Source organism: Bombus vancouverensis, chromosome 5 (assembly GCF_051014615.1).
Source record: "Bombus vancouverensis nearcticus chromosome 5, iyBomVanc1_principal, whole genome shotgun sequence".
In the NCBI taxonomy this organism is placed as follows: Eukaryota; Metazoa; Arthropoda; class Insecta; order Hymenoptera; family Apidae; genus Bombus; species Bombus vancouverensis.
In genome coordinates, this window is record NC_134915.1 from 11,143,972 (window position 1) to 11,171,535 (window position 27,564).

General features: G+C 43.0%; 2 protein-coding genes across 8 annotated transcripts in view; one reads left to right on the forward strand and one right to left on the reverse strand.

Annotated features, from left to right (window-relative positions):
• Positions 1 to 9,120: 9,120 nt before the first annotated feature.
• The window catches only part of LOC117160654 (netrin receptor UNC5C), a 44,571-nt gene continuing 26,127 nt past the window's right edge, over positions 9,121 to 27,564 (reverse strand). Inside the window, exons 3-12 of one of the 4 annotated variants that reach the window (XM_076618507.1) lie at positions 22,783 to 23,196; positions 21,445 to 21,726; positions 20,800 to 20,967; positions 19,274 to 19,438; positions 18,686 to 18,727; positions 13,779 to 13,919; positions 12,696 to 13,193; positions 11,263 to 12,220; positions 10,103 to 10,311; positions 9,121 to 9,876 (exon numbers count right to left, since the gene is read on the reverse strand). In XM_076618507.1, the coding sequence (XP_076474622.1) occupies positions 10,140 to 10,311; positions 11,263 to 12,220; positions 12,696 to 13,193; positions 13,779 to 13,919; positions 18,686 to 18,727; positions 19,274 to 19,438; positions 20,800 to 20,967; positions 21,445 to 21,726; positions 22,783 to 23,196 (2,840 nt within the window). In that variant the 3' untranslated portion in view covers positions 9,121 to 9,876; positions 10,103 to 10,139. Of the gene's footprint in view, positions 10,312 to 11,262; positions 12,221 to 12,695; positions 13,194 to 13,778; positions 13,920 to 18,685; positions 18,728 to 19,273; positions 19,439 to 20,799; positions 20,968 to 21,444; positions 21,727 to 22,782; positions 23,197 to 27,564 lie in introns of all 4 variants that reach the window. The other 3 variants (XM_076618508.1, XM_033341559.2, XM_033341568.2) reach the window with 3 other exon arrangements.
• The window catches only part of LOC117156111 (netrin receptor UNC5C), a 252,403-nt gene continuing 243,162 nt past the window's right edge, over positions 18,324 to 27,564 (forward strand). For 2 of the 4 annotated variants that reach the window (XM_076618503.1, XM_076618502.1), the window contains exon 1: positions 18,324 to 18,787. The gene's annotated coding sequence lies outside the window, so the exon portion shown is untranslated. The remainder of the gene's footprint in view (positions 18,788 to 27,564) is intronic. The other 2 variants (XM_076618505.1, XM_076618506.1) reach the window with 1 other exon arrangement.

A 27,564-nucleotide genomic window follows, 5' to 3' on the forward strand; every position in this document is an offset into this window, starting at 1 on the left:
GCTGGGGACTCGCGTAGGTGGTGGATGGTATAAAGTTTGGTTCCTTGGATCGTGTTTAAAGCGAACGGTGTTGGAATTAATGGCGTGTAAGTGGAGCAGATAGTGGATCTTGTATGTTATCCGGATCGAGATTTTCAAATGATTTAGATTCGTTCAGTGTTGCATTACGTTAACATATGATGATCGATGACGCGATACTAGCGTCATATAAATGCTAACTATTAGTATAGAATACAAATATTTATCTATATATTTCTTTAATGATTTATTACGTCTGATTTTAATCTTTACAAATTGAGAGACTGTTTTGCAGTGTGTACAAGCACGCTAGCGAATATTTTGGAAATTTATTGACGCTAAATTTACTTTCGTAACTAGCCGGTCGTAACGTTAACGTTAACGTGTCCATATAACAGGGAATCTGAAAAGATTTGTCAATGTACGCCGGGTCGTATTCACGTAGATATCGAGCAGCGTTTCCCAAGATGGTCTCGTTAATCATGGACGATCACGCTTCCCCACGGGAGAATTCTGGCCGACGATTAGGAGATTCTTGCCGGGCAGCGGCCGTTTGTCAAGAAAATGAACGGAACTAGAAAGCTTGACGTTCTGTTTACCCGGCTGTACGCTCTGTTGCGGCTACCAGTGGCCTGTCTCCGTCGTAATATACGAACGAACGGGAGAAGAAAATTGAAGAAACGCCGCGGGCTCTTGCACGAGTACCGCGTACGAGCAACGGATTGAACAAGAACGAGACGACGACGGAGTGGGTCGACAGCCCGTCTTTTGTTGGACGGTAGCGAACAGTCGTCGTGAAATCGATTTCATATACAATGGCTGTTCCATTCGTGATGTAATAAGACGCCGCGTGTACCCTCGTTCGATATCGTGCTCTTTCGATCCTCGACGATTGTAAATAGCGTTGTAGCGTGCCGGTGGATTCGAGGAAGAGCACGCACATGACGCTCGAAAGTATTACTCGGCAGCTCGTCAAGACGTTGGGTGTCTCTTCGGCTACTGGGAGTGGTAATCTCCTGTTCCTCGTATTTACACGTATCCTCCTGCCAGTCGGGGATTTACCGAATGCGACGCTTTCCGTGTACAGCTAAGCCGAAGATCGCGTCAAGCGTTTCTCATTCGGATGGAGAGTGGTCGAGGGACTCGTTCGAACCGGGACCAGTCCCTGTAATACCGTGAAACGGTTCATGAAGCCGAGATTATGTTTCGTGAATAAGGTGTATGCAGTTGATTGGATGTCTGTATTGTTGCTGTTGATAGCGAAGATTTATTAAATTTGTCGATGTGTATCTTTATTGCGTCATTCGAAGTACTTACGTGGTAGGATGAAGATGACGTGAGAGATCATTGTTAAGAACTTGGTACGATTCAAGCTGTTTAAATCCAATTTTAAAAAGTACACAATTTAACGTACTTCTATGGCTTTAAATATGAACACCTTTTTTATCATACGAGAAATTAGAGTTAAACATCTTTATCGCATCCATATTTGGAGTACTAACCAGATAAACATAATATACGATAATGCTACTTTATATTTGATTCGTCCTTTTAATTTAACAACGAATGAAAAAGTAGCCGTCCAAGAATTTTCTGAAATATAGTTCAAGACTAGATCAGCAACGGAAGAACATTCCAAGAAGCAATATATGTATGTACTATAGCAGAATCGAAGTCGAAGAATAGTTATTCGATCGAGACTGGTTCGAGTAGTTCACCCATAGATATCAAGTGGCAATCCGGAAGACCGGCGCCGAATAGGTTACGGTGCAGGAACTTACGATGCCAACCTGTAGTAACACCATGCCATCCAGCAGAAACGATGCAACTTAGAAATTGTACCAAGTGTCTCGAGTTCTATAAGACAGTTCTCTATACATACGAAATATACCTCCGGAAGGTTGGCGCCGCGTCGCACGGGTTACGGTACATTCGCTCGTAATGCCAACTTGTCGCACTTGCCGACCATCCAGCAGTCTTAACGGAATTCGTACGTTAATATTTCACACGATCAATTTTTCTTTTTAATCGAGCAAAGCTGATTTCGATGATAAAGGAGTTCTGCTTTTTAATCCTCTTATATTCCTCAGAACGATTAATCCGTCTGAGATATTTGAGATCAGAAACGTGCTGTTTCTTGTTTTAAGCTGTTAATCAAAAACAGCTGCTGTCTACATTTTTGTTATTATTAACTTCCCCTCCCTACCATCTACTTGTGGCTTTTTACGCCACATTTTCTACATTTTCCGGTCAGCTTTTATTAAATAACTATAAAAATTTAAATTTTAAAATATAAGTATTTTTGATAGGAATACTGAATCGTTTTTATTTCTTTTTTTTTTTTACTGACACAGATACTTGGAAATTTAAAAAAGTTTTACTCTTTTTTTTATCAGGAAACTTTTTCCAATAGCAATAAAAATTTGAAAGCAAAGCTAGTCGACAACTCACTTTTAGTTTGGGGGATGGAAACAAATTTTCCGCGAATAAAAGAACGATTCAGAAAAAACATAGCAATCGAACATCTCGTTCGACGTTTACGCGTTGAAATCGCATTTGCCTGGTCACCTGGCGTTCGATCCCGATTTTCATCGGTGAAACGGAACAAAATCGGTCGAGACGGCGACGCGTTGCGAATCGCTGGAAAATAACGCTGCACGCTCACGCTTCGTTTTAGCTCACGGGTTTTCCCTTCTCTCTCTTCCTCTTTCTCTCCATTTTCCTCTTTGTCGGAGGACGTTAACGGGCCACGAAGATTATAGGTTATCGGCATTGTTTGTCATGCGTTACGACAGCGGGCGGGCGGAATAGCCGCGGAGAACGACGCCGATGGAATGTTGGCTCACTTTCATCGTCTCGGCGCGATTTTACACCTCCTTGAGCGGCTCGTGGTCTCGTCGTGTCTTGCCGCAAGCTGTGTTCGCGCACGCGGCGCCTTGAGAACGCGTGTAAACGCCGTCGACGAGGAAAGAAAGAGAAAAGAGACCAGCGCCTTGTTACCGCCGAGGGATCAATTAGAATGTGTTCAGCCGAACCCGATCCCTGCGCCCCACCAACAAATGCTTTCGCGGGTAATTCGACTCCCACGTTGTATTACCCAGAAGGATTCTTGCGTTTCTTGTTCTTGTTTCGAGATATACGTGACTCACGAAAGCCGAAACGATCGAACCCTATTTTTTACAAGTTTCGTAATTTCATTAGGTAAGTGTATGATTAACGTTGAATTTTCGAAAATCGAGCGACTTGTTTCCATCGTAAATTCCTTCGTCGTAAAACAATGGTATAAACAATAGATAATAAATCGTAAGATAAATTTCAAAATAGGAGGAAACAGATATCGTTTTCTTTAAAGTTGCAATTGAAAATTCGCTAGGGTTGAACAAGCTTAAAATTCTGCAGTTATTTCCAAGTTGATCTATCGTTCAATCTCACCAGAATAGCAAATGCAAAAAGGCCACGCGTATGGAATACTAACATCCACGCTAATTGCATAACCAACGCAGAGTACTAATTATCCTCTCGATCGATAACTCTTCCGACCAATTATGCCTATCGACGCATATCGTCGACTCCAACTTTGATATTTCCATTTGCCGGAACGATTTATCTGGCGATCGAGGGGAACGAAATAGGTCAAACGATAAAAGTCGAAGAGATACCTAAAGGAGTTTCGTAGAAAATTCCTGCGGTGTACCGAGAAAAACGTGGTTCGAGATTGGACAGACAGGATTGCAATCGTCCGTCATCCCGTATCGCCAGGGCTTTCTCGCGTTACCATGTCACGCGTGTCTACTCCAACGCCCAGAGACAAGAAAACCCGTGACAAGAACACGGAACGTGACCGCGCAACAAAAATTCACGACACCTTGTCGGCGAAAGAAATGAACTGGACCGGACGCGGCCCTTAATGACGATTCGACATGCCAATAAGCGGATGACGCGAAACAGCAAACGGAGACTCGCGAAAGCGTAACCTTCACGCCACGTTATTATAATTTACACCCGTGTCGTGTCCATGGGCAACGAGCGTTGCATCGGCAATTGCCAGCGAACGATGGAGAGATCGGGGCTTTAGATTGTTACGTGGAGACTGATTCGCGTGGTTCTTGGATCTAAACGGAATAAAAGTAGTGGAATTAACACGTTACGTATGCTTTATTGGCTGTCTTATATTGTTAGGTAAGACTGAACGTGTAGTAACAAGACGAGGAATGCATTTAAAAGAGGATAAAAAGGATTTGATCTTAGAGGTAAATAAGATTTTATTTTCATTGGATCGTTTAATAGGATTTTAATTGGAATTAACAAATATCGAGGAAAGAAAATGTGAATTTGGATAATATTTATTACTTTCGCTAGAAGTATAAAAAATGGAGGTAATAAATGAAATATAACGGGCTACCGTGTAATTTCCTAGTGCACATACAAATATGTTGTGAAACCTTTTAACATAAGACAGTTATTTATTGTATAACACATATATATGTACATATAACACGGTAATTAAGATTTACGGTAATAAAGTTTAATCTTGTTGAAAAATAGAGTTTATTATATACTTCTCACCAGGAAGCTAGTAAAAATTTTACGAGCTCTGCTTGTTAATTAAAACTTGAAATTACTTTCTTTCCAAACTCGACCAGTTTCCATTTACTTCTTGCCATGGACAATAAAATCGAATCGAAAGGAACGAATCATTGGATCCGTGATAAAGATTGAACGTGTGGCGGTCGATCCAGATATCGTGGCGAATTGTCGAGCTGTGTCTCAAGTAGTCACATAAAATTCGCTCTCGGAACGACTCTACTTTTCGTCGATTCGAAACCAGTCTGTGCAGCTGGTTGATCAACCATTCGGTGAACATTTCGTTTGAACCAGGTAAGCTCTCTTGACTGCCTCGGAGCGAAACGAACCTATTTTCGTACGATGATCGTTGGAAGATCCGCGTGATCCAGCTTGGCATGTAATGACGGGTATTTAGAAAATCTGACCGTCTAATAGCTGCACATTCTTGATCAGCGGTTGCCAATGTTAAAATATGGTAGAAAAGAATCTGTACAAGGTACAAGTTAGGAGATTTTCTAATTAGAATTTTGAGAAAAGTTCATTTCTTGGAAATTTATTATTAAAGTTTGATTCGAGCCTAATCTTTTCGCTGTTCTAAGCTTTCGAAAAATTTGACAATGAAATATTTCAATCAGCCTTACTACATTATACGATTGTTCGTTAAGACAAATATTCAAACTTCTTCCAGTAGCGATGGAAATCGGAAGAAACGAAATTCAAGAGCGAAATCTCGCTTAAGTTCCCTATGGAACTTTGATATATTCTTAACAAATATTGTACTACCTAAATGCATATTGAAAGAAATCCTTGAAAGGATCTAAACGATCCTCTATTTCTAATTCAAACTCTTCCCTCTTCCATCAAACGTTCGTAACAAAGAGAAAAGCGAAGAAGAACCAAATCTGCCAGAGAATAAAAACTACAGGATCGACAGCAAGGAGCAAGATCTGTTATCTAACGAGGAAGCATTGGGAACCTCTGATGGAAGGGCGTAATCGAGACACGTCTACCGGCAGACGCATATCAATGAGTGTTCGACATACCGAAGTGTCCAGTACGTTGCGATCACGCGAATAGTAAAAGCGGCATTGGCGGCTCATCTCTCGGCGACGCGACGGTTCGCAAAAGAGTAGAGGGAGAAGTAACCGTTCCTCTGTCGAGCTATTTTTATGACACTTAGACTTTCCTCCGTGCGGCAACATGCTGGAGCACTTGAAGAACACTTGTGCGCATTCCGTTACGTTTACGCAACGTGTTCGGACAGCGCGCCGCAATGAGTAGAAGAGGATCGAGTCTCTACGTTCCGCGAACGGAGATCAAGTGGAGGGCTTTTTAATTTTCTAGTAGGCGCGGCTTTCCACTCCAGGACCCGAGTCGGACCCCTTTTTTCGAAGGCCCGCCGTAATAGTTCTCCTCCAGAGATCCTTCAGACGAGGCCGACCGCCACGCCGTGAGAAACTCGCTCACGTTTTCGTGCCTCTTCTTCTTTTTTCCCCATCCTTCCCACTTCCTTTTACTTCCTTTCTCCGTCGCTCTTTTTTCCATGTTTTCTGTATGAAGCTACCTATGAGGCATGACCGGTGAGTCACACAGATGGACGCTCTTTTCCTCGCAGGAATTTAAATTAAATATCGCGCCACTCACTCAGAGATTCCTATGATGGTCCAGACATTTCGACGCGCTTTATAACGATACGCGTTTCGTACTAGGAAACGAGAGACCACTCCCTTTGACGTTTTCATTTTTAACCAATGTAAAGTTTGTATGCCAATATAAAGTTTGTACACCAATATAAAGCTTCCATCCGTTTGACAGATGAATATATTTTCGTATGACTTTTTCTTTTTTTTTTTTTTTTTGTTGAGTCGAGGATACTTCGCGGATCTTTCTGATACGTTCTGTGAGATGATACGAGCAGTTCGTCTAGCGGAACGTCGAGCTCCAATCGAGCTGTCATCGACAGATAGCTTTCACAGACGATTGTCTTATCTCTAGATGCTGGGTTATCGTACAGAGTTGTGTTTGGAGTTCGAAATCTACTGATTGGCTACAAATGACAGGTTCATCTTGTTGTCTGAGTAGAGTCGTTCATAAAAACGATACTTTGTGGCCTATCGAAATTTGTTTCATTCATAGGAAGTGCTTTATTCTCTTGCTAGATAGGTAAGGTTATCGGCGTTGACTCTGGTAATACAAGATTTCATAAACAACAGTCGTAAAACATCTCTGATTATCAAGCAAAGTAGTAAGCATTGGGAACATATTTTTTGCCCCTGCAATGCTACATTTACGCATAATGTCGTTAAAACTATATAATAGAATTTTAAGCTGTCAATATTTGCGATTATAACATTGGCAAAAATTCAAAGAAAATTAATTATTACTTAGAAAGGAAGTCCTCTTTCTACAGAGTCATTGATGATTTTGACTCGCAATTGAATGGTTTCGATTTTTCCAGATCAGAAAATTGCAATGCTCTTTAAAAAATAACGAAACCAAAATAAATGAAATGTACAGTAACATAATACAATATCTCAAAATGAATAGAAAGGATCGATTGAAAATTGTATCAGAACGTTTGAAAAAAATTCCATGTGGCTAAACAACGACGTACCGATATTTATGAAGAAAAAAGTGCGTGTCCCATCGAGAAGACGAGGAAATGGCAGATTATAGGATGGAAAGGTAGGAAACAGCGCTCGCAGCTAGGCTGGCAAAAGCCGTGGAAAAGCTGTACGCGTGACTGGTATCGACATTTCAAAATTGCTACGTTCGACGTCCATTGTCGCGGGTTCTCTTTCCACGGCGTACGTACCAACACAGACAGAGAAATGGTTGGGTGGTGTGAAAAGTCGAGGAATATTCTTTGGTAGTGATTCTCGGGCTCGTTCGACTAAGAACGTACAGCTCGAGGAGGACAAAACGTTTCGTCTTCGTCGAATCATAGGCTCGGGGACGAGGAAACACGGAATTGAAGTGAAGCGTCTGTGTCGTCGATGTTGGAAGCAGTGGCTGGTCGGAGAATGGAAGAAAGAGAGAAAAAGAGCTCGAGAAAAAAAAGAGTGTTTCGCTGGAAATTATCGACGATACGTCGATAAAATGCATTTGCGGCAGCCATTGTGTCTTTCGTGAAAGACCGTGACAGACGGTATTCCGTGTCCGATAGATCGCCTAGCTGAATCGCGTCTCGACGTCGTCTAGTTTGATTGAGCCGCGTTGCGTGCTCCTCTAACGGACATGAAACTGTATTTACTTAGATTTATGTGGCACGCAGATGTGCAACAAATCGTGTTCTGTGAAGCTATTACCGAAAGAAATGCAATTTTCTTTCAGCGTGCTTCGTTGAAATATGGAGTTCGCGCCTACGAATATCCTTTAGAAACGTCGATTCTCGAACGTGTTCATTGAAAGACTCGGTTATACGTCTATTCGAAAGTCTACATTTATAAATATATATGTTCAGAGTAGATTGATATTCTTTCATGAAAAATTTCATAAAATTGAAATATTATTTCACGTCAGAATTTAACGAGATATTTATTTACTTTGTTTTCGATAAATTTCATTAAATCGTGCAAAGTGATTCGTGGGATTTATTTTAGATTCGTCGAATCAGTGGAATAGAAAATGGTAATTTTCAAGCGAATGGCAAAGTAGTGCACGAATGTTCCTTGGTTAGCCGATTTGTTGCTCCATTTTCGAGGCGTTTTACGCGAGCACGTTCGTAATTCTGGGAACGATGGCATCGAGGTAAAAGGTTTGAAACTAATTCGCGGTCGTATTAAGTGCACGCATGGCGCGCTGGAAACGGTTATTCGATATCACGGAATCGAAACTTGGTAATGGAGGAACGTGATGGTCGCCGTTGAAACTTTGCAACGATTACTCGTCAGAAATGTGGGAGTCCGCGCGATCGATGCTGACTCACTGGACCAGTGAAAGCAGCATTCTTTCGGCGTCTCTTTGGGTATTAGATGTGTTCGTATCGTGTTACTCGTTTCACCTCGACAGGGTTTCTTATTTAGGAAAGTTTTTCGCGTGAATATTAACCGAACCTTCCCCTCGTAATTATGATCCTATTACGCAGAAATTTAATACTAATTTGTTAGAGATACGTCAAGTCTATAGGGCTTCTATTTATGAGAGACGTTTATTAAATTAGGGACTTGAATATTTTACAAATCCTACCACATGAGAATATTTCTATTTGTTCAGCTTTCAATTACTTACCTCAGGATGTAGTTATACGGAATTCATTTCTCGTGTTTGTAGACCTAATCCAGTTCAGCCTCTATTTATTCTAACATACGGCACACCTAATCCACACTTATGTCGAGTCGAAATTAAATTCGGCTCGTGTTAAATCCGACAGTTTCCTTTCTCCTTTAATCGTGGATTCGTGTTTTGACAATATCGAAAATTTCATTTATCTTAATTATTTCAACTTTCGTGAAAGTGGCGAAAAATTGGAAAATTGGAAATTTTTTTACGAAGGTAGAAGGAGTAAAAGAGGGATGAAAAATGAATGAACAACCATTCGAGGTATACAAGAATATTTTATTCGTCGAAAGTAACAAATATACAATTCTTCCAAATAAACTTCGATTTAAAAATTATCCGATTTTTACCGCGAATAGAGGTCGTTTTCTACGCGATCGAACTTCCGCCCCGTTCAGGTGTGCACGCGCGAGCGTGCATTATCCCTCGCCGTGTTGTTCGAGGGTTGAACGGGCCACGGGACAACGGTATTGTCGATGTGCACGAAAGAAACCACAGACGCATAGTTTTTAACAAACATCTGAATACAAACTTCAACGGAAACGGGTTCGTGGGTTTCGAAACCGAGAGTGAGAATTTTGGCACGATCATCCTTCCAGGAAACCGGTGGCCACTCGCGTGTGTGCTCGTGCATCCGTATATAACAAATCGATAAAAACATCTTCCATTTTTTCCTCCTTACCTTATGTCGTTCGTTTCTTTTTTTTCGTTTTACTTCTTTCACCGCGTTGGAACGATTTTTCTTTTCTTCGTTTTCGTAGTTCGTTCCATACTCGATGTTTCTCTATCTATCTAACTATATATATATTTTTATATATATTTATTTATATATATATATATATATAAACATCCGTCTAAATGGATATATCCATTTGCATTTGCTCGCCAGTCCTTAGCACGATATGTACACATATATAACCATCTAAACGTATAGTCTCTAGTTTACTTCGTTTCACGATTATTACAATACGATCCTCGTATAGATCCGACGATGTCACCTCGAACAACGTTCATCTTACAAAAGAAACAAAATAGAAAATAAGGGAAAAGAAAGAGACGAAAATTTCTATGTACAAAAGGGGTAAGCGGGAGAGAGTCAGTTTTGACCCGCGCAAAATTAAGGCAGTGTTTCGATAAGTCCGTCCCGAAGAACCGGCTTCTCCACTCCAAAACAATGTTCGGTTCACCACTTTTCGTTTCTTTTTTTGTTCACTCGGTTCGTTCATGGACTTTCACTCACCACAGGGAACGTCACGTGGCGTCGAGATTCCGTTCGTTCAGAGCCACGGACCCAGTTGGGCCTCCAGGATCGTGGCCGCGTCGGTTCTTCCCATCACTCGAAGATGGTTCAGGAGGTCGGTCACCGCGGTTGGCTCGTGGTGTTTCGCTTCCCACAGGTCCAGGATATGCTCCGTGGGACTGGACTTGGTGGCGAAGTAGTTGATGTACCTGCAAGTCAAGGAAATCCACGCGTCTTTCGTTAGAATAGAAGAAAAGCTATCGGTGATGGATGGAAAAGTAGAAGCTGTTATTAGATGAATTGTACTGATCTTTCACGTGATCTTTGACTCATAGTCCTGTTTTCCTATGGTCAACAAATTTGTTTTTTTTTCAGAAACAGAATCAGTTTTTGTGTTTGTCAAACAGAAATTGAAATATAGAAATTCGTAGAGTAATATAATTAAGATAAATGTTCCCCGATTTATCGATCAAGAAAATTCGATAAAAATCAGAAATTAGATAGATACTATTCTACACTTGATATGGATATTACAGTACTGCTTCTCTCATTGATCTTGAAATTCTATCACAAACTTTTTAAATATAGTAGAATTATGTATGAACAAGTCGATCCTAAGTTTCAAGTATACGCATAAGCTATAAAGCTGAGTTCTTATTATCCAAAGTACGATTGAGGAGAACTCCAATCACATAAACGTATCTTCTTATGATAAATTAAGTATAAAATTACTTGTTTACGTGCATAATTACGTATATAGCGGACAAACTGAACATTCGACTTCGATTTTCTGAACGTTAGCTCTTACTATCAAAACTGATAAGAACGAGTGAAGAGGTTAACAAATAAACCTCGATAATCGAAACTATCAGTCTCCCGATATATTCAGATAAACATAATTCTACCGTAGTCTAAAACATTTGCAAATCCCTCGTATTGATTTCTGCATCGAAAATGGCCATACGATCCTTACAAATCACCGGCTGTCAAGAACAATCAACTCCTATGGGACGCGGAGCCTTGAAAGAGATACCCAGTAACGGTAGCATATAAAGAAACTATCAGTGTCCCCGGAGGATATATCCCGTCAGTCGATCGAATTACCAAAGTAACAGACAAGCATCTATCGAAGCAAATATGGAAATCTCAAGATTACCAACCTGTCAACTTGAAGCCTCTGCGCCAGCATCCTCCAGTCGTTGCCAAGAGCGTTCGGCGGGTCCAGGCATTGGCATAGCTGTTTCCTTAGGGACCTGGTAAACCGAAACGGTCTGAGGGTGGTGGAGTCGGTGGTCGCGTTATTAGCATGCCCGCTGCTGACCACAGTCACCTCTCTGAGCGGTCTAGTCACGCTTCCGGATGAGATCAATTGCTTCACGCCGTCGTACACGATCCTGAACACCTGCCTGGTGTCCGAGTTCCCTTGCGATACTTGGAGTTTGTAGCTTCTGCTGCTGGTAGGTCCGAACGCGGTGTCCAACCCAAAAGTTACGTGTTTCGTGTTCTCCTGGCAGTTCCACATGTCCCTGAACGAAATCTCCTGCCGTTCCGTGGGCGACTTGCTCTGCCACTCGTTGCCAACTTCTTCGAGGCTGACGCAGAGAGATTCACCGTTGTCTTGGAACAGCAGGGTTCTTGGCTTATCCAGCAAGTAACCTCTAATTTGAGATTCTCTGTCGACGATAGCCTTCATGGCAGCCTTCGTGTCTTCCACGGTATACACTCGGACGCAACATTGGCCTGCCTGGCTGGCGAACAACGCTAGCCGCAGTCTCTTCGTGGCGATCACGTTTTCGCAACTTTGGCCAGCTAGAACGTAGCCTCTCAGTTGTTCCGTCACGATGAAGGCTTCCGCGTGATCCAGCTGCGTGAACAGCGGTGTATTGATCGTTTCGTTGCCTAACGTTAACACTCTTGTCCACGTGATCGATTGATGATCCTTGGAAGAGGCAATCGCTGTACCGTCCTCGACGCTTAGACCATCGCTAGCCCAGACACTCAACTCCCACGTTGCTGGATGAAGCATCGCGCAGTGCTCGAACTGGAGGATTACTGGCTTGTTGAAAGTCGCCGATGAAGGGCCGGAAGTCACCACCGCGGATAGTTGCGTGATACCGTCTGGGGGAAACACAAAAATCTCTAGCTATTGCTTCCATGCGTGTCATAAGGGATAGAGGAGCAGAAAAGAACAGAATTATGAAAGTTTGAAAACGCGGAAATCTAAATATTTTCTTCGAGACAATCTTTTTTTTTTATCGCGATCAAATTTCTAGTCAAACAATCGAACTTCTAGTCAGTCGCGCGGAATATAGAATTGTCTGTTTGCGAATATCTGCAAGAAACTGAATCTAATCTCTTGAGAAGCGATCTCACGTCTTTCCACGAGGATACACATCTATTACACGAGCCACAATTTGCAATTAGACGGAGCAACATCAGAGCTGGAAGCGTTCTCGCCTCAAAGACACCCAGACCGTTCCATCGAGACCGTCCGCGTCAATTGAATCGCAATCGAGTCGGATCGATGAGGTGTTCGTTCCGGCGGAACCGTCACGGACAGCGCTTGGCAATTAATAATGCACGCACCACTTACCGGGTAATCGAGGCCTAAAGCGATCCTCGTTCAGCACCGCCAAGTAGAGTTCCTCCCTGAGTGGCTTCGGCACGGCTCCCTCGGGCACCGACATCGATATGCCCGCGTCCGGAATCACCAAAAGCGCGCCACGTGTGTTTACCGCCGCTCCAGCAACGTTTCCGGTCTCAAGCTTCGGTAAACGGACGCTCTCCGAGGCGACGTTGTACGTCGAGTCGGATGACGGGTACGAGCTAGTGATGCTGTTCTCGCAATCGGAATGGATCTGTTTGTCGCTGCACGATTCCTGCGTCGACGTGCTTGGCGTTGGTGACATTGGCGACGGTTGTGGAGCGATCGATAGGTGGGGCACGTCGTAATGGTGCTCGGAGAGGGATCTCGACATCGACAGCTTCGGGTCGAAAGGATACTCGTAACAGGCCGGAACGCTCGTCGCTGTTACGTCCGGCTGTAGGCTCAACTTCTTGTCCTGGTCCGGGAAGAACTCCGGCTGGAATTCTGAAACGCACACCGCCGAGCCACGGCTCGTGGGTATCTCTGCGCGCTGCGGACAGACGCCGCTGTGATACTATTCCGATTTCAAGGGCTAACCACGTCCGCCACTTTCATCAGGTTTTTAGAATATTTGATGTTTACATTGCGATGCGTTCTGGCTAGGCGAGTTGAGTGTGTACACAAGAATCTGAGAAGTTTTCTTCGTTTCACCGATAAATTTTTCTTACGATGCGTGACGTTTATTCTTCATCGCTGGATATCAAATGATCGAACGACGATGAAGCATTCCATCCGAGAACTACGATTCTTCTATATTTAACTCACATAGTCAGAGCTATCGTCTCAAATTTTCTTGATACGTGGATGAAAGTAGCGAACACGTGGCGTCGATCACATTTCGAAATAGTATCATTTCGATCGAGCGTAGCGTGACGAAGGAACGAGAACGAGTTCAGCTTTCTTGAAAGACGACACAAACGCGAGATATAATTACACACAGCCGCGGAACGTCATGTTTCGCTCCTTCGTTCGCGAACAGCCAACGCGGTTGGCTTTCTTTCTTTTTTCTTCCATTTGTGAAATGCTTACCGTTACGGGCCATGGAGTAAAGAGAATGGTCCCGACCTTTGCGCCTCAGCACCTTCGTTACGAAAAATGCCACGCCGCCGACTAGTGCACACGCGATAGTCACGCCGCCGTACAGAGCCAGGTCGTCCATCCGTCGGTTCGCTGTGAACATCAAACGACGCGTTTCTTTCTTATTCCTGTCTCACGAACCGGTCACAGACACGTACGACATGGTAGTACAAGAATTGTAGAATGTTAATTACTTTATCATGGAAACTGATTTTTATTGTATTTTCTTGAGGGATACTAACTCATATGTGTACGTTTATATGTTGTATGTTGCTCTATAATTAAAGTCTAGTTTTAGAAGGTGACTAATTGACAATATTATTGCGAATAAATATTCCTAAGTGCATGGAATATTTTCATGAATATTTAATCTTAGCCATCCAACCTACGAAACTTACAGGTATCAAACCGTTCGTCTTCGTAATTATTAAAAAAATGTAGACACTTTCGACGAAGTTATCATTTGCGCGTAGTGTGTTAATGAATTCGTCCCTCAAGAGATTAAACACTGAAAATTTCCCACATCGAAGAGCCCATTATAGCATACTAAATTTTCTCTTTTTAAGCTAGTGAACATCCATCGGCACAACTAATTAGTGCCCAATTAAGTTCCACCACTTAACACTCGCGAATCGACTAGATCTCCAAGATACCGTATCTCTCGAGACTTTCTTTGAAACATGAGTCAACGCGAAATCATGCACGCGGCCGACCACTCACTGTCCAAACTCTGGCAGGTTTGTTTCCGGGGAACACGCTACAGAAGCGAGAAAGCATAGCCGCTAATTCGAGACTTTGTTACGGCATGGCGTTAAGCCGCGCGTCGAAAGATTATCGCCCGGTCGGAGATTACAGTAACCAGCGGGCGTTAATTCCTCGTTTTAAGGGGCCACTCCGCGATACGATCTCTCCGCCGCCGTTTAAGACGTAGCGTGCAAATGGCGCCGGTAATTCTCGCGTATCCGCGAAGTGTGCTCATCGTGGACGAGCAGAGCCGACCACCATTCATGAATAATTTACGCGGCAACTTTTATACGCTCTTCTTCTTTCTCCTCCTTCTTTCCCTCTTCCTTTTCCTTTTTTACGACGAAACGTGTTCGCGTGGACCAATGGTACGCACAGAGTTGACGACGAGAAGGAGACAGGCAGACAGAAGAAGACGAAGACGAGTTTTTAAACGTTTCCCGCGTACCGCTAAATATTACGAGCATCGTCTAAGGAAAGTTTCAAGCTCGGTTCCTCTCCATTTACGCCAAGGGAACACAACCTTCGCTCGTCTCCCTTCGTGTCTCCTGTTTTATCGTTTTACATCGTGGCACGTTTATTCCGCGCTTTCGACGATAAACATTCGGATCATTATTATCGTGGCCGTTAAACGGCCCGTAATAAAAACCACCACGGCAAGCGTGCAGAGAACTCGAACGGAATAATAATTTTAAGTGGTGTCGTGTCGCTCGACGGTCAGTGAACACAGGATGGCAACAAAGACGACGTGGGACGCGATTAAAACCGCGAAAAACGTAGTAGGAGGAGGTAAAGAGGACAGGAAAGAGAGATTACGTCATCGTACACCACAATATTCTTATCGTCCGTGTAAAATCGGGATTGAATTACGCTGTATGCAAAGTTTCACCGAGATTCGAATGGCATTTTATGAATTATGTAACGCAGGAATTCATCGGTGCTTCTTGCCCCGGTGAGCCGCGAATGGATCGCTTGTGAACGCTTCATTCGACAGGCGACGTGCCGTCGTAAATCGCGAAAGTTCGTGGATATCACTTTACGAAACGAGAGGAGAGTAAAGCAATTACTCGTGCAACTTTTCTCCTAGCGAATGTTGCTCAAAAGTCTCGAGACGGTTGTTATGTTTGATTAAAAAATGAAGAAGTTTAACGTGATATTTTATGTAACAATGGAGATATAAAGTACTGACATATTAATCGATTTACTAAGACAAACGTGCAATTCGAAGTTCGTGATATAGAATAATGCAATAAAGTTTCATTAGACATAAAGAAAGTACGGAAAAGTTGAAACGATATTTTCCCTGTGAAATAAATTATTATTTGTACTATAGAGATTCCTCGTAAAAATGTCTAACATGAAACCAAGTTCAGCCTTTAAATTCACAGAGGTCCGTATTACCGTCGTTGAAAACAAGAGTAATCTTATTGCTTCATTACAAAAGTTCTTTATCAAAAATCTTGCAATATGAAACTTCGCTGAGAACTAGAACTAGCTTTAAGCAGTTGCGCCACAGTCTGCGAAAACTTTTAAATAAATTCTACAAACTATCACCTAATCGCCTATCAGCGAAGTTGCTCGCTCTAAAACGTAAGAAAGAAAAAGGGGAAAATAATTCTTTCCACGGTGTCTAGCCTTCATCGTCTCATTGCCACGTTCAAGGTATCCGTGTCTGGTTCAGGAGATTTTCGACAAATACCATCAGATCTCCGACGCGGCGAGAAAGCGGCGGCTGACGTTCCTAAGCTTCTTCCAATTTTAGAATGTCAAAGCCATTCCCGGTTGTAACCCCGGTACGTGACTCGGAGGAGAGCCGGCTTCTCGTTCGCAGGATCATGTGCGTCTGCTTGGCGCACGCTGGTCCCGGGACACGTGCTTCGAACATCAATATACGCCGCGACGAAAACGCATACGAAGATCCAGAAAATAAGGGGGAGAAAGGAGAAAGAGGATCTATTCCCTGAAACGCAATAGTTCCACGTCGTTAGTCGGGTTACGCAGGCTCTCTCCTCCATTCGCCTGGATCGTTCGCGTGCTTCACCCTCCGCAAACTGAAAAGTGGAGCTAGTGCAGGGGGTCGCAGAGATTTATTTCCTTAACGGCAATTGATAACGCTTCATAACCTCGACCTAACGTATCTGAAGCCTATAATTCATTCGGAACCCCTTGAAAGAATTCTGGCTTCGATTGCCTTTTTCTTTTGTTATCTCACTTTCGTGAATCTTTCCTCGAAAGAGACGTAACTACTTTGAAACACCGTAGGCAATAAAACACTGTAGGCATTTTTATAAAATACACATGTATTTTTATGAAAAAGAATTGGAAAAGATTCGCGAAAGAGAAAGAGAGAAAGAAAATTCGTATGTAAACTCGAAGTACGTGTATTCCACTTTACTTTAACTCTGGTACAACTACTGGATATTCTATATTCCTTTTACTAACATTTTATTTTCGGCTCCTCTTTTCTCGTCGAAGTCTATGGAAAACTTTCAAATATCGTACCCGCAAACATACCTACACGTTCGTTGAATAATTTCAGAATCTTGGTTTTCTACCTTAGAGTTAACCATTTCGGCGAAAACTATCCTAAAACCTCTCACCAACTACCGGGGTGTAATTCGCAACAGTTTTCGCGTCTTATCGTGGCTTTCGACGAAAATCGAAGTTCCAAAGGGTGGTGGTTGCTACCCTCTCTCTTCCCTCTGTTCGACCATCCATATACTCACGTTCAGAGTTTCGCCACGGGATAATGGCACTTTATTTGCATGCACGATCAATTTCCCCTGTTGGAAGGGGCGCGGGAGGCGTAACGGCTACCGATTACATAATTTTCTTCGATATTAAAGCGAACCCACCCCCGTCGACGCGAGGTGGAATGGGGAGAGAATACAGCCTACGTCGAACGGTATCGCGTGCAACTTTGATGTGGTTCGGTCGATAGAATCGTCCAGCTAACGGGGGTTGTGTCTGGATCTATACGGACCAGTGGGCCACCCTTGACTAGCAGCAGCCGCCACCTCATTGTTGCGACTGTTTGGACCGCGAATCGGCCCTTCGACGATCGTCCTGCGGAGCGTCAATAATTAACCGGTCGCGTAATTAAAAGTAAATACGCGGAGGGGCTGTGGACCTTCGTCATTGGCGTGGAAAACTTGCTGGGTAAATAGCGGAGGGATGACGAGGGAATGAGGAGGCATTTTTCCTCGGGCTGGAAAACGATTATTAAACCGATGGCAAGCGACTGGAATTGTACAAGAGGTGGATGGTAAATTGGGTAAGAAGAAGAGAAGGTATTTGAGCGTGAGTTGCGAGAATCGAAGATCGCAATCCTCTTCTATAATAATTTATCGATTGTTATTCGTGAATTGACAGGTTGTAGATTACAGAATTGCATTGTACAAAATAGCTTTTAGAATTTTAGAATTTTAAACGAAGTAAAATTTGTTTTGTAAAACTTCACTGATAATTTTAGTTTATTCGTTTGAGAATTAAATTCTTTGACCGTTTTTTTTCTCTTAGTATCAATAGTTTATTGGTTATTCTTCTTCATCGTTTCTGCATAAATATGGGTGTACTCATTCGCTATTGGAATTATTTTACTCTACATCAATTGTTCGACGACGCGCAACCGTTTAAAGGCTCGTGACGCCTTCGACATTCGCATTAATATACCTGAATCGATGAATATCGTTCTTAGAGCGGCGCTCAGCGCACGATCGCTCTGTTCTATTTTCCCAACATGGGACGAACGATTTGAATGGTATCTGATCGCGAACCGAGCTCTACGGCGGATATAAACGGCGCTCACAAACCGTGAAGAATCCATCTAAGAATGTCGCGCGACGAGTTAGGCGCGTTTTCTTCGCGGCTGGTCGTGCCTTACGCCTACTCGCCATATTTTATTTCGATTTTCGCACGTCGCCACCGCGGAACGGATCGGGGGTGGGTCTCGAACGTTTGGCGAATCGCTATTGTCCAATCGTGACGTCGAATTCTTTGTGCCACAAACATGCCACGTACAAACATAGAATTATAACATTTTCTCAAGACTATACCAGGTTTTATTAAAAGAACTAAGTATCAAGGAAAAAGTGAATTTTTAAGTGTGAACTTACCATGCTCGGTCAAGTGTGCGCCGCCCATCTTCGTGTTACCATCTGGAAAAGAAACAGGAGGCTGGTAGAATGGCACGATTATCAAAGCGTTTGCGGCGAATGGTGAGTAAAGATTAATTTATGATAAGTATATTCTCTATGCGAGGCAAGAAGCAGTAGTCATAAAGATAATTATAGTCTATAATTATTCAGGAATGATCGACTTCATAAAACAGAAAACATAAAACTACTTGAATATTCATTTTACTCGGTCGTTAATCAACTCTAATTACACACTGATCACCTTCAACTCACACTATAGAAAAATCCAGAACTCTGAATCCCCAAACAGACTTTCCAAACACCACAAAGTTTCACTTTACCGATAAAATGGAGTCCAGTTAAACTCGAATCACCGAACATTTATTATTCCTTATCCGATCTACGAAAAAAGCTTCTACTATCTTCTAAGCCATTCAGCCTACCCGCGATCCACCTTAAAGGTGATTAGCTTGTGTATTCTCGCGAACAAGGTATCTTTTTCACGTGGATGAGCCGATGTGGCGCCGAAGAGAGTCGTGACAAGTGGGAAAGGATCTCGTGACTTACTGTTGCACATGCCGCCGGTGCAATTCGCCACGCTGATGTCCCTCCCTTGACAAGGTCGTCCACCGTGGCTGGGTGGTGGCTCGTCACAGGATCTTCTTCTTGTATGCGTACAGTCGGTGCCGCACACCGACCATGCCGACCATCTGGACCATCCTCCGTCCACCACTGTGTGTCCCCGGGAAAAGAAAAAAGAGGCGAACGGTTCGAAGGATCGTCTTTCTTTCGTGAGGTCGTTAAGGGGAACTCGGATCGCCGTTAAAGCGATGGGTAAAAAGCTACGTGGAAACGGGACAGCGAGACTCGTAACTCGTCCGTATCCCCACGAGCCTTTTTCGAAAGCCATACTCGTCAATTCGGTCGTGAGGACTTCGCTTCCTTTCCGTTTAATTGACTCGTACCGGCCCCGTGGAAAAAAGCAGTCTCTGTTCCGTATGCGTTCGATCTTTGGCTATGATTCGAGTAGTTCCGACGCGATACTTACAAATGATTCTTTTCCTCGAGGGAAATCTTTTTCCCTTTTCTAGCGTTTGCTTTGGAATAGGAATATTATGTGGATATTATACGTGGACGTTTTCTGTCTTTCTTTCTTTTTTGTTTTTTAATTTAATGGTTGGCTTTTGAAGCGGATTTACGAGTATACACTTACCTAGTGCGTTGGTAAACTCCTCCAGAGTGCCGGCTATTCCGAAGCGAGCGTTAGACAGAAAGACGTATAGGTGCATTATCGAAAGCAGGACAGACAGTTAGTGAGAAACACGTGCGCACACATAAGCGACAGTCAATAGTATCAATAGACTTTCTAATTAACTCCCTGTCTCGCCATTCTCGCCTTTACCAAACAGAAAATACATATATGCATATCCATCTTCATTTTCCAATTACCTGCCATTTACATTCAAGAGCTCGACTCTTGTTCGAGGATAACACTCAAAACGAGTAACCATATCAAAATTCTGCCAGTGCAGCGTGTCAGCGCGAACCACGAGACAAGGGGTTAATATTTCACTCGTCGATCCTCCGCGACTCCCCGCCACGTTTCCCGTGGACGTTGCCCCCGACGATTTTCAATAGCACTCGGCGCATGGCCGATCGTGCGTGCAGGTTTCTCCTTCGGGATGTCGCGAAGCATTTTCGAAAGGTGAATACAATTTAAGAGAGCTGAGAACCGCCTCCTGTTGAGACATCGGCGACATTCGAAGAGGGAAAGAGGGAAGCTCGTAAATCAAACGAGAGAGCCTCTCCTCTCCCTTGGCATCGGTAATATCGGTTTGTCGTGGTAGAACCTGCTTGCCCGACCGTCGCGTCGTTCCCGCGCAACACGACTCACAATCGAACGAAGAGAAGACGATGATCTCTTGCTCGCTCGTTCGCCACCGGATAGAAATAGACGCGTGGTAGGGACAACGTCGGCAAGAAATCTCTGTTCAGTCGCGGAACCGAACGGCGTATCGACGTTAACGAACCGTGATGCTTCCTTGAAAATCTCATTCTGTCCCGGCTGGATAATGAATTCACGGGACACTTACCGGGACAGGCGATGTTGCAGTCCATCTTCTGTTGAGACGGACCCATGCAAGGCTGACCCCCGTTCATGGGGGCGGGATTCGTACATGTTCGAGTTCGTTTCTGGCCACCTTTCGCGCATCTCGAGTGACATTCGGACCATGCGGACCACGAGGACCATCCACCCTTCACTGTAACCAAATTTTTATGGATATTCTAATTATTGGTTTCGTTTAGTATCTTGGAAAGAGTAGAAAATGCAGATAGTGTTGAATTATAGCATTCTTGATCCATTGAGTTGAAACTCCAATTTTTGTATCTATTATATATTATAGTATTATAGTAAAAATAGCTATTTTGCTTTGTTACTTCAACAGACGAACAAGATCGTCAGCAATCTGTGTTTTATCGTCAAATTTCTTCGAGAAGAGTTTTTATTTTTACAATGAAATAATTATAAAAATAAATATTCAGGAAATAATTTTCAAAAATCAAGAATACTAAAATGTTTTATCTACCGAAAATTAAAAAATACTTTTCGCCTATGGAGAGTTAATAGAAGTTCAAAGTCATTTACGTCTAATTACATCACGTATTCCTTTGAAATGGAATATGGAAACAAATCACGAGAAGTAACGTGCAATTATATGCCATCAAAGCAAACTTACCATAAACTGTCAGGCTGACAGGCTCGCTAAGCCTCTTGGCCGCGATATTCTCCGCGACACAAGTGTAATTCGCCTGATGGCTTAGCTTCGCTTGGCCAACCAGAAGGTGTCCCTCGCTAGACACTAAAAGCGTGTCCGACTCCGTGTCGACGGGGACGTTATTTCTTAGCCAGTACACCCTCGGTGGTGGCACTCCCACAGGAGGAAGACACCTGAGTTCGGTGCTCTGGCCTGCTTCCACCGATACCGAGTACGGCGGAGATTCAAATTGCTTCTTCAGGTCTGAGAAAATGGGATTTATGGCTGTTAGAAACATGATACAAACGGAGGTTCTTTGAGAAAAAGTAATAGTAGATATTTGGTGGATTCGACACATGGAAATAGAAAGAAAAATTATTACATTAAAGACAGTACATAACGATAAAGAGATCTTGGAAATTAAAGAAAATATATATACAATTTGTTGAAGAAAAGACTATGAAATTCGATGCTATGAAATTTGAAAGTGACTAGAAGTGGAAAGAAAAGTTATCATAAAGATTATAATGATAAAACAATGCTGTAAGTTAAAGGAAACTTTTGTGCAATTCGTTGAATGTACCGACGAATTTGAAAGATAAAAATAGCAAAGACCGTTAAATTAACGATAAAGAAATATTGCGAATTTAGAGAAAATTTCCGTGCAACGCTTTACCTACAAAACACGAGTATTGATAAATGTGTGCAATTGTCCTTAATCACGCTGATAACAAGACTAGTGGGTCGAGGAGGAGCTCTAGTGATTTATCTACGGCATTTTCGCGGAGCAAAAGTTTTTGTCCGAACGACAGTTACGTAAGCGCAAAGTACCGAACAAACGGTCCTTTCCTAAATTGATTCTCTTAGAAACTTCATGGTTGCCGGTCATTGTGTTGCCTCGCATTAAGGGTCGGAATTAAATAATGACCTCGCTTAGGAGAATCAAGATAATTACGAGGGGCCAGAAGTAAGACGAAAGTCGTGGCTGTCCCGACAGCGGAGCAAACAACTGTCCACAGCCGAATATTTATCGGCGAAGTTCTTGGAAGAATTGAGATGTCTCGCGTTACATTAAACCTTCTGTGCAACTCAAACTAACTAGTCTACGCTCGACTAATTTTATAATTCATTGGTATATTCAATAACCAGAATGCCAGAAATTGTTTTAAATTGCCGAGAAAGCTGTCTTCAAATTCGTAACTTACAAAAACACAGAAAGTCAATCTTACGAGACGTTTGAAAAATTAATATTATTCCAATTAATATTAAACTAATATTCATTTTGACAATACGATCGGACAATATTATTTTCGCACTTACAAGCAACATCGACAGTCGCAGGCTGACTTTTAATCTGTCCGGAACCAGACCATGCGATACATTCGCATTTGAACTTGTCTCTGCCAAAATATTCCTCGATGTGGTCTCTGGTTACGTTCAATTCGCAGTCGACTATCCTAGTGCCGGTGTGAGGGTCTACGAAATCCTGTTGCTGCGAATCTTCCGCCCTCGCGTCGTTGCACCGGAAGTAGATCTGCAACGCATGTGCGGCCTTGCAATGTAACGTGGCCGGTTTGTTCTTCACCACAAACGAATCGACTGGTTCGGTGAGAAAGACGGGCAGATGGCCTCCTGCCTCGGAAATTAGTTCCGTGTCGGTGGCTATTGTCGCTGAAGGTACGTCGTCTTCTTCCAGGAGATAGGAATCTTCGTCTTCCGCGGCGTCCTCGCCTTCTGGAACAAAATCAAACTTGTATTAAATAATCTTTGCATTTTTCCTTTGGCAAATATTGCATTAGACAAAGTTTTAGGACATATGTATGTGCCAAAAATGATTTTCGACTATTGCTTATTATTTTGTGTGTATTTAATGTTTCTGTATTGTACTTTATAATACGGTTTCATCGAAGCCACGTTTCTTTCGAAAGAAGAAATTGTCGAACAATCGATGAACCTTAACATCCTTGTCGGCATATGACTCTGAAAATCAAACTTTCTCATCGTAATACCGCTTTTGCTCGTATTACTGAAGCAATAAGCGCCTATCGCAATGCGATAATAAATATAATATGCACATATATAGTACAATCTTCGCATGATTTCACATCAAATTAAAACCAGCCGGACGATAATCTCGAATCTGGTGGACAAATCAAAACGAACGTCGCTGGTTATTATCAGTCCCTGATAAATTCATAGAATTGGATTATCGTCATTAACATGTGGCAGAAATCGGAGCGCGGATGGGGGTACCGGCAATCAGGCAGGATCAGGCTGGGAGCGCAGTCAGTCATTTGAATTCTAAATACACGAACCCATCCCTTCTCTACCCTCCGTAATCGTAATTTACGATCGAGTTATTAATTCGCGCGGACGTTATTCACCGCCCCCGGGGATTGTTCCATCGGAATCGTGAAAATTCTATATTTGCTTGTCAACAATAGCCAACGCTGGTTACCATCCCCTTGTAAATCCTGACGCCGGCCCATTACTGCCAGGCGTCTCGCTCGCCGGAACGTCCTGTTCGCGAACAATCGGCCCGTTTTGCACGCTCGCTCGCTCGCGAGAGGCTGCAGTAATGAATTTTCGGATTTACGCGGCGCACCGGTGCACAAGTCCGATGCATTTCCCGCCAACCAGCGGTTAGACCTTTATCCCCGTGCGACATTTGGCCGAGGGCCACAATTTTCATCGCGATAATCGTCCTCGTTCTCGTATATCGACTTCTCCGTCTTGCACCGCTTCCCAAAAGAAGGGGAAACGGAAAAATGAAATTGCCACTCGTGCAGCGGGATTGTGATGGAAACCGATATTGCAAAAACTTGTGTGCCTTTCTTCGGAGAAGAGCTTTATATCGGGCGTATTTCGTTTTATTAAGGAAATGTTCTGAAAGTGTAAAACTGCATCGAATACGTTTAGGACACACAATTAATAAAATATTCAAGAGTGACTACTTGTTACGATTTTTATTAGGTGAAAGGAATTTCCATGTTCCATTTCTTGAGTTGATAAAAATATAAATTTGCATAAACATGCACTATTTAAAAAAGTAGATCTTGAAATGACCAAGAAGTTCTCACGAGTCATAAAAATGTTGTTACTCAGATATACAATGTAATTCTCTTTGGGCTATATATTTTATAGGAATAAAGTATTTTCATATCTCTAAAAATGACGGTGGTAATCAAAGCGGTTAGAGTTATCAACTCACTTCCTTTTATCTTATTTACGCTGTCTATAACGATTCGTATTATCTTCCCGAAGATTCTACAAGTATATCAGCGTCAATCATGCGAAACTTGAATATCAGCGACAAGATCCGCGTGCACATCGGATGGACATCGTGATCGACAGACTTTACAATCGGACGTCGCAGCCTTTTATCGTTGTCCTTGCTCGTTATTTTTCACGCGTTTCACGGAAAGCAGCCGGTCATCGGAATGAATTGGGAAAATACGAGGAAACAAAAATTCGCCTCTCACGCTGAAAAAAATTGTCAGAATTTATATTCGATGGCGGGCAGATACCTTCGATATCCGGCCCGCGGAGATGGGAATCGCACAACGAGCAAATGAGAAGCGTCGGCGGACGAATGAACGAACGAACTAAAAGAGGAAAAAAGACACGCTGACACGCATATGTATATATCGGTGAGAGAACGAGAAATGGTGGAGGAGGGGCAAGCAAAAATTTTCGGCGACGTGACGTACCGTGGTGAATCGAAGCGCAACTAAAAGAGAATTTTCATCGGTTTTCGATAATGGATCTCGATCGATTGGCCGATAGGGTAGAATCGTAGTACGGCCAGTTTTTCCCCGAATCAGTTCGTACAAGAGTCGTCGTTAGCCACTTTGGACGACCACGACCGTGCCATATCGACACCACGCTGGCAACGTCGATTTTCTGTGGGTTTAGGTCGATTAAAACGAATATCCTGCACCATGGGATTCGTCCATCCACGATGTTTTCTTTTCACGCCTGCGCTTCTTTCTCTATTATCCCCTTTTTCGCCTTTTACGAATACACCAGGTTGTCGAACGTGGACATTGTGTCGATAAAAGTACGGATCGAGAATTTCCTAATCACAAAGTATCACGGATCATCATAAGAAAATTGAACATCTACGACATTTTTATATCATTTCATAAGATTTTCATTGTGATTGTTCGTAGTATAATAGGGAATCACGTTCAGATAAGTAGATTCAATCGGCATTTAATCAGACGCTAATTAAGGCTTCGTTCGAATAAGTGGATTTCGTTTAAACAGAATTTTTTATTCTAATTATGAAAGACGTAAAACTTTACTTCGTCTACCTGAATTGTTATAAGCCATGTGCTTTCGTGTAATGCTATTTCCTATAACGCTAGACGTATTATACGAGCATCCATTGTATCGCATTCACTAAAAAATGTGCTTCGCTTCGTTCTCTTCCTTTCATTATTACAGTACTCTGATGAAGCGGCGATTTCCACGGAGTCGATTAAAACAAACGACCATCTACACGACTATCCATCAATCCACGGTGTTTTCTTTTCGCGCCTTCGGCTTCCTCTCTCTTTTCAGTTAGCTCAGTCAAAGCCCCGTTCTCTTTGTGTGCACACGTTCGCAAACACGCGATCCGTGGAATCGAGTGTAGTACCAACGAGAAAAAGAGAAAGAAAGAGAAACATGGAAGGAAAAGAAGACCCAGAGGACTCAATCGAGCGAGGCCAAGAGGAGACACGAACAGTCGGCGAAAGAGGATTTCCATCGATTTCCGATAATTCCGCTGATCGGTTGGCCGATAAAGTTCCGCGGAATCGTTTCCCCGTCTAATTCCTCGGGACGAGTTCGTATAAATTCCGACTGGCCATTTTCGCGCACAACCGGATCTCTTTTCCCTCTTCAATGTGTCTTTGATTGCTCGTACACGCTCACCCAGTACCACGCTAATTCACGCGCGCCACCCCTCCCCTCTTTTCGTTGCAACCCCCGCGGCTGATTTTTTTTTCTCCTCGACATCGCGAGAGGCTACGAGAGAGGAAAAAATAGAGTAACCGGATGAGCGCTTAATCGAGCGATATAACGCGCGCACGAGCTCGAGAAAAAGAGAAACTCGGCTCGATCGAGGGACCGAACGGGGTGAAACAGAGCTGTTTTGCGCGTTTTGCTTCCTTTGTGTGGATTATTCCTACAGTCCCCCTTGGTTATTTAGCCGCGGATAGTAATTCTTTGATAGATGAGGTTTTAAGCTTCCGACGTGGATTCAAAGGAGAGTCGGGATAAGCTTCTGCAATTTAAATTACCGATCTAGACGTGAAACTCTTTTCGCGGGTACGATTCAGAGGCTGTTCCTGCTAGAAAGTTAACGAAGCCTCGTGTTTCGGAGACTGTAATGAATTTTCCGAATGTGGGACGATATCTCTTCTATAATTGTCCACATTAAGTTGCTATATGCGCGTGTTATCTAATTTCATCGCTAGGGCACTGAGATTACTGGAAGACATTTAGAAGATTCTTGTAATTATTCACAGAAGATAACATTCAACGCGCGTTTGATTTTCTTTTATCAATTTCCTAAATCTTTCTTCGTCGACGAACATTTCTTAAAGATGAGAATTCTCTGTTCCATAAATGACTTTGATTCTTTAACCTATCCTTTTTAAGGACCTATGGTTTCATATATTGCAACCTAATATCTCGATCATCTCTACGATATGCATAAACGTTAACGTAACCCGACACACACCAACCTAAAAACGTTATCCCATAGGATCTACAGCAAGGAGAACAAGGTTTCGAACACCTACCCCGAAACCTCCAACATCGACCCTGCCTCCACCACCGAGGCTGGAACCTGGGTTAATCTCCGATCTATCACCGAATCAGCCGCACCTCCCGAACAAGCCGACCTCCGTCGAAATCTCTTTCCATCGCGCCACGGTAATTGCTTGTGGCAAATACCCCCTAAACAACCCACCCCCGCATCTACGAGGGAACAACAGGGACGAAAAAGGAGCAAGAGTTCCGGGGTTGCGAACTTAATTGAGCAACGTCACGCGACACGCGAGCCGTGCGTTCTACGGAAAAACCGAGCTCATCGGTTTCCGATAATTCGGA